The following is a 7,614-nucleotide window of genomic DNA, read 5'->3' as shown; positions in this document are numbered from 1 at the left end:
CGTGGGTACCAACCGCACATGAGACGCTTAACTTCCCGCATGGTGGGCATAGCCGCATGCGGGAAGTAAGCGATTCTCATGCATTCCTATGGGTGCGGAATCGCGGCAATTCTTTGCGATTCCGCACAAAGAATGAGCATGCTGCGATTTTTTCCGCGATGCGATTCCGCCGCGGAAAAAAGCGCAGCATTAGCACAGCATGTGCGGAATGCCATAGGAATGCATGGGGGGCGTTCTGTACACGATTTTTAAGCGTTTTCGCGACGAAAATCGCTGCAAAAACGCTTAAAAATCGCTACGTGTGCACACAGCCTTAATCCGTTTTACAATTTCTTGATTTTTTTTTTTTCATTTTGCCAAAATAATCAGAATTAAAATAACATCTAAAATGGGTTAAAAACCTTTTATAGTTCATTTAAAATTGAAAAAAAAAAATTTACATTTCATCTGAAATATTTTTATGAGTTCACCTTGCCCCATTACGTGCTAATGGATGTAAATCTATCAGAGGACACTTCGATAAAAGGAAAAAACAAAGCTGCTTAAAGAAACAGACATTCAACTTACGAAAGTGGAACAATAATGAGAAAGGGACCATTAAGCCTTTTGTGCTCCATCAGATAGGTTATGAGTGCAATCGTCTGAATTGTCTTTCCAAGCCCCATTTCATCAGCAAGAATTCCATTTAAATTGTTGTTATAGAGAGAAACCATCCATTCCAAGCCTTGGATCTGAAATCGTAAAATGAAGCTAAATGAGTAAAAATACACAAAGGCAAAATCTCTAATGATACCTACAGAAAAAGCACAAAGGTTTATTTGAAGAAGGAGTTGTCACACCAGGGAACATTAAGTTTTACGAAATGCTACTATCTCCAGATATTGATGTTACAAACTTGTTTTGGCAACCCCAGCATTGTTTGGATCCCCTTCCTGGATGTACTTTAGAACTGCTGAGAACTTTCCCATTGTGACATGTTATCAGTCAATCATTGGGACCCCCGGCAGCAATCCCAAGAACAGGACAGAAATGTTCCTTCAAATGCAACAGTGGCAGTGAATGTGTGCGATCACTCCATTCATTTTCTATGAGACAGTTGGAGATGTACTTGGCTAAGGAATACTTCAAATTCCTCAATGTTTTTCGAATTTTAAAAACCACTTCCTGACGCAAGTTAATTTTCATTTTTTTTTCCCTTGCTTTCTTGTAAAGAGCCATAGCTCTTATTATCCCACTGATGAGCTGTATGAGGGCTTGCTATTTTCTAGGAGTTCAGGAGTTGGAGATTTGAATGACACCATGCTTGAGATACTTGTATTTTTGAATGGACTAAACTATATCGCTCAGTGCTCACAGGCTGCCATTGTTCTTGGCAGCAAAAATCCTGTTTCCGCAAGATGATGCACCAATGAGAACATCATGAGATCATGATCATGCTATGCTTCATAAAAGATCATTCACCTAAAGCATGAGCTCATACAGTGGTCTATCGACACGCCAAGTTTATTTTTTAACTAACTTTTTTCATGATTATCTTACCCTTCAAACAGAGGCTGGACAGACATCTGTCTGAAATGGTTTAGTGAATCCTGCATTGAGCAGGGGGTTGGACACGATGACTCTGGAGGTTCCTTCCAACTCCAATATTCTATGAGTCTAAATGGGTGATTTAGCTTATCCCAGGGATTCAGCCACACAGCTTAGTACTGCGGCATATCATCCTCCATCTGCTGCCATTTCTCAACTTGTGCTACAGAGGCAAAATAGGGATTTTTGTGTACTCACCATAAAATCCTTTTCTCATTGGGGGACACAGACCATGGGTGTTATGCTGCTGCCACTAGGAGGCTGACACTAAGTTGAGACAAAAGAGTTAGCTCTTCCACTGCAGTATACACCCTCATGCTGGCTCCCAGTGAACCAGTTCAGTGCAAAAGCAGAAGGAGATCATTAATATCATATCAGACAGAGTACAACACATCAAACGAAAGAAAAGAAGATCAACCCGAAAGGCTAACAGGGTGGGTGCTGTGATCCCCAATGATTGGCTCAGAGAAAAGGATTTTACGATCAGTACACAAAAATCCCTATTTCTCCTTTGCCTCATTGGGGGAAACAGACCATGGGACGTCCCAAAGCAGCCCCTGGGTGGGGAACAAGATAACAGATCGAATCCCATGTACTGATTAAAGATCGCTTGCAGAATACGTCTGGCAAGGGGCACATGTGCTCCAGGAGTCCAAGTGTGAATACTGTAGTACTCTGAGAATGTGTGCAGACTGGACCAAGTCGCAAACTCGCAGACCTGTTCTGCCGACGCCTGATGCCAAAGGCTTAAGAAGCGCCCACCAATCGAGAAGAGTGTGCCTTAATCCCCGCTGGGGTAGGCTTACCTCTGATGCAGTAGGACTCCTGAATAGCCCAGCAAATCCCTCTGGCTATTGTGGCCCTGAAACTTTCGTAGGGGCTGTGTCCTCGAGACGTACCTTCTGAGAGACATCACTACATGTAGGGCGTGAGAACGGTTTCCACCCGAAGTTCTGGTGCTGGACCGAAAGAGGAAAGGACAATGGAAAGAAGATATCACGTTGAGCAAAAAAGATGAAAATAGTCTAAGGACCACCTTGTCCTGGTGGAAAATCCGGAAAACAAAAGCTCGACAGGACACAGCGGTCAGCTCCAAGACTCGCCTGATAAACGACACTGCGACAAGGCGGCCACTTCCTAAAACAGAACTGTCAGCGAGACGTCCTGCAATGGTTTGAAAAGCGTCTGCTGAAGATTAGACAGGGCCAAATTAAGGTCCCAGGCCTCAAACGACGTTCTATAGATGGCCCCACCTGGAAGACCCCCTGAATGAAAATCCTCACTTGCAGTTTGGAAACAATCCTGCGCTGGAATAAAAACAGAAGGCCAAGATCTGGCCTTTGAGGAAGCTAAGCGCCGAACCCCAAGTCCAGGCCAGTCTGAAGAAATTACAAAATAAAGGGAACAGGGAGGATGTCCAGCGCTAATTATGGTGGGAACGAACTGTTGAAAGAACCTAGCTTGAGCTAGAACAAAGACTTCAATGGCCAAGTCGTTAAACACAGGGCCCCGGGGTTCTGGTGGCAAGTCGGACTTCGGTAGAGAAGATCTGGACGATCCGGCAGTTGCTAGGAGACATCGACGACAATCTGCCCTAACCCTGCATACCACGCCAGGCGTGACCATCCAGGGCGACTAGGACTACTGGAATCCCCTCTGCCTTGATCTAACTGATGACCATCGGGAGTAAAGAAAGCAGGGAAAAAGCATAGAAGACAAAACTGATGCCACGGAGTAACCAGTGTGAGAGAAGACCTCAATGACCATCACCTGAGGGGCTGCCTGACCCACATGGGCAAGCGGCACCAGCGATTGAGGGAGAAAGGATTTCTATCTCAAGCCGCTAGGAGAGAATGCAGCAGGGGACGGAAATGCAGTTTAGCGAGAGGGACCGCTTCCATTGCTGCCACCATTTTTCCCCGTATTCTCATGACAAACCATATGGAATGAGAGGATGAGTGGTCAAGTGCGCGAGCTCCTTGCTGAAGGGCTAGGACCTTGTTTCAAGGTAGAATCACCAACCCTCCTATGGAGGTGTCCAGGGTCATTCCTAAAAGGGATATCTGCTGGGTTGACACAGGGAAAGACTTGCTTAAGTTTATAAGCTAGCCCAGATGAGAAAGAGTATCGCAAGTGATACGAATGTACTCTGCACAGTCCTGGAAGGACAGACCCTTGATTAAAAAATTGTCTAAGTAGGGCAGAAGGACACTCTGGGAGTTGTAGCGAGGTCGAAGAGCAAGGCAGAGACTGAAAATGATGTTCGCGAACGGCTAAGTGCAGGAATTTTTGGTGATGAGGAAACATCAGAATATGGAGGTAAGCATCCCAAAGGTCAATAGATGCTAGAACTCAATTTTTTAACAACTAATAGGTTAGAGAAGAATCCCTCAAACCTTTCATTTTCCGGAACCGTGACAATGATGCCATCGTGGTGCAAAGGATCTATGGCCGAGGAAAGACCCTTTGCCCTTGATGCTGGCAACCGGTAAGAAAGGAAACGAGCCGGGGGACGCAAAGAAAAATCAATTTTGTATCCGGAAAACACCATGTCTCTGACCCATTTGTCGAGTACGACTGAGAGCCAGACCTGGTGAAACAGAAGTAGGCGACTGCCTACCCTGCTGGAGTCGACCAGGTAATCCCATTAGACATTGGGCAGAAAATCTGTGGGACCTAGATCCCTTAGATCCAGACTGTTTGGGCTGGCCATGCCACCTGCTGATTGGACCTAAAGTATGCCTGGAGTCCTCTGATCGTGCGAACAGAGCATCCTGATCATGAAGAGGTAGTGGACCAACCCGGATTGGCGCGAAAGGATCGGAAACGGAGTTGTTGTGGACGCCAAAAAAACCGCCAAAGCCTCTGCTGGGAATAAATTTGCTCTTTTCCCCGTAGCATCAAAGATAAGCTGATCCAGCTTCTTTCTAAACAAACACCCACTCTGGTAAGGAAGAGATGGTCGAGACTTTTGATGCAGAATCTGTCTACCATTCTCTGAGCCATAAATTACCTTCTGATCGCTATGGCATTTGCCGCTGACAGAGCAGCACAGTTGTCCACTTCCCAAGGAGCGTGTAGTGTACCAAGTAATCTCCTGCCTGAGAAATCTGGCTAGGCAGCTGCGCTGCTTCCGGAGGAAGATTATTGATCTGAATGGAATAAGCCAAGGTCTCTGACCAGGAAACCATTGCTTTAGTTATCCACGCTGCAAAAAGGAAGGATATAGAGCAGAACCCGAGGCCTCGAAGACAGATCGATCGAAATTTTCTATCTGGCGGTCTGTGGGATTTTTAAAATAGACTCGTCTGGCAGGGATACACGGGTATTACATACCTGGTAATGTGTTTTTTCATGAGACATGACGGCACCACGAGAGAGGGGATCCGCCCTACGAGGACAGGAAACCTTCAAGATAAAAGGGGCGGCTCCTCTCTCCGCATCAGTTGTTTTACAGAGCACGAGAGGAACTCCGCAGGTTAGTGCACACATAAATAATACCTATTTTACACTGCTAAATTTCCAACACCAAGGGAGTGTATAATACTAACCAAACACCCAGCTAATGACGTGATCAAATAGGGCGGGAATATAAGGGTGCCGTCATGTCTCATGAAAAAACACATTACCAGGTATGTAATACCCGTGTTTTTCCATGGTACATGACGGCACCACGAGAGAGTTACAGAGATTTGTATTCTCTTTAGGGGGGGGATCACTGCCTGTAACACTCTTCTCCCAAATGTGAGATCAGAGGTAGCAGATAGGTCTAATCTGTAATGTCTGAAAAAGGTAGATGGAGAGGACCAAGTGGCCGCCTTACAGATTTGGTCGATGGAGGCGTCCGCTCTCTCCGCCCAGGACGTTGCCATGGCCCTCGTGGAGTGGGCTTTTAGGCCCTCTGGAACAGCCCTGCCTGCACTACTATATGCTAGTATGATGGCCTCTCTCACCCATCTAGCTATAGTTTGCTTAGAGGCTTTAAGGCCTTTCCTTGCCCCCTGATATGAGACAAATAAGGCCCTCTGTTTCCTCCATGGCTTTGTCACCTCTAAATACTGTAGGATACACCTCCTAACTTCTAAGCAATGTAATCTCACTTTCTTTTTGTTACCAGGGTTAGGACAAAAGGATGGCAAGATTATTTCCTGAGCTCTGTGGAATTTCGACACTACCTTAGGGAGGTATGCTGGATCTAATCTTAACACGACTCTATCGTCCATAACCTGAGTGTATGGTGGATCTGCTGATAGTGCGTGTAAGTCCCCAACCCTACGTGCCGATGTGAGTGCCACTAACAAGGCTGTTTTTAAAGTTAACACTTTATCTGATGTTGCGTTTATTGGTTCAAATGGACTTTCCGTTAGGGATGATAGGACTAAACTTAGATCCCAGGGAGGAGGTTTAGGAGATGGGACAGAGTCAGCTCTAGTACAGGCCCGGATAAATCTGGCGACCCATCTATCGCTTGCCAGGTCATAGTTAAATAATGCTGCCAGGGCTGAAACGTGTACTTTCAGGGTGCTGACCGCTAAGCCCAAGTCTAAACCCCTTTGTAGAAACTCTAGCACTGCCCTCACAGGTACTTCCCCTTCATGTATTGGGCCTGAGGTGGACAAAAATTTTCTCCATATCCTCCCATATATTTTTGTAGTCACTGGCTTTCTGCTACTGATTAGGGTGGCAATCAACCTTGCTGAAAAACCTTTCTTCTCTAACAGTGACCTTTCAAATTCCAGGCTGTCAAATGCAGCCTGGAATTCGGAGGATGATTGAAGGGACCCTGTGTTAGGAGGTCGTGGTCCTCTGGGAGCACCCATGGGTCTGTCACTGACATCACTCTCAGCCAATAGAACCATGTCCTTTTTGGCCAAAAGGGAGCTATCATAATTATTCTGGCTTGGTCCTCCCTGATCTTCTTCAGGACTAATGGAATGAGGCATATCGGAGGGAAGGCGTACAGGAGACCTGATGTCCATTTTATTCTGAAGGCGTCTACTGCCAGTGGCATGTCTGCTGGCCTTAGGGAGCAGAATTTTTGAACTTTTCTGTTAGTTTTTGAGGCGAAGAGATCTATTATGGGTTTTCCCCACCTCTGCACAATTTGTTGAAAAATGGACTCTTTTAGGCACCATTCGCCTTGCTTTAAGTGGTTCCTGCTCAGAAAGTCCGCCTTCAGGTTGTCCGCGCCTCGGATATGCAGGGCCGATAATGAGAGAAACTGATGTTCCGCCAGAGTCAGGATTCTTCTTGCTATTTCCATTAACGACCGAGAACGGGTACCCCCCTGATGGTTCACGTATGCAACTGCTGTACAATTGTCCGATAGGACTTTCACACGATGTCCTCTCAGGTGTGTCAGTAATCCTTCCAGCGCTCTTTCGATGGCTAGTAGCTCCCATTCGTTTGAGGATAGATCTTTTTCCTCCTGAGCCCAAGGATCTTGGAGCCATAGGGTGTCTAGATGGGCTCCCCAGCCCCAGGGACAGGCATCTGTCGTGACTACTCTGGAGGCTGCATATGTCCAGGGTACTCCCCTCGGAGAGGACTCTATCTGTAACCACCATTTTAGTGACTGGAGTACAGGATCCGGGATGGTGAGCTTCTGTTCTAACTGCCCTTGAAGCGTCAGATCGCTTTGTAACACGCACCACTGAAGTTCCCTTGTGTGAAATTGAGCCCATTTTACCGCTGGTATGCAGGAGGTTAGGGACCCCAACACTGACATGGCTTTCCTCAGAGTCATTGGCTTTCTTAATGTTGTTCTGATTAGGTTTTTGATTTTCTCTTCTTTCTCCTCTGGGAGGCGACACTCCTGTATTATCGAGTCTATTGTTAGGCCCAAAAAATTCTGGACCATTGTTGGCTCCAACCTGGATTTTTTGAAGTTCAGTTGCCAACCCAGAGTCTGAAGAGTCTCTATCACTATCTTGACTTGTTCCTGACAGTGAGCGAAATCTTTCCCCACTATCAAGAAGTCGTCCAGATATGGTATTACTAGAGCATCTTTTTCCCTGAGATGTGCTG

The 7,614-nt window shown here is 46.2% G+C and overlaps 1 protein-coding gene across 4 annotated transcripts in view; it reads right to left on the bottom strand.

The window, feature by feature from the left end:
• The window catches only part of SMARCA2 (SWI/SNF related BAF chromatin remodeling complex subunit ATPase 2), a 356,753-nt gene that overhangs the window by 244,519 nt on the left and 104,620 nt on the right, over nucleotides 1–7,614 (bottom strand). For all 4 annotated transcript variants that reach the window (XM_073542600.1, XM_073542602.1, XM_073542601.1 and 1 more), the window contains exon 14: nucleotides 568–731. In XM_073542600.1, the coding sequence (XP_073398701.1) occupies nucleotides 568–731 (164 nt within the window). The remainder of the gene's footprint in view (nucleotides 1–567; nucleotides 732–7,614) is intronic.

The sequence above is a fragment of the Dendrobates tinctorius genome, unplaced genomic scaffold, assembly GCF_039654945.1.
Source record: "Dendrobates tinctorius isolate UK_male_01 unplaced genomic scaffold, ASM3965494v1 ptg000128l, whole genome shotgun sequence".
Taxonomy (NCBI): domain Eukaryota; kingdom Metazoa; phylum Chordata; class Amphibia; order Anura; family Dendrobatidae; genus Dendrobates; species Dendrobates tinctorius.
The sequence above is the reverse complement of the archived record's forward strand: the minus strand, read 5'-3'. Positions and strand labels throughout refer to the sequence as shown.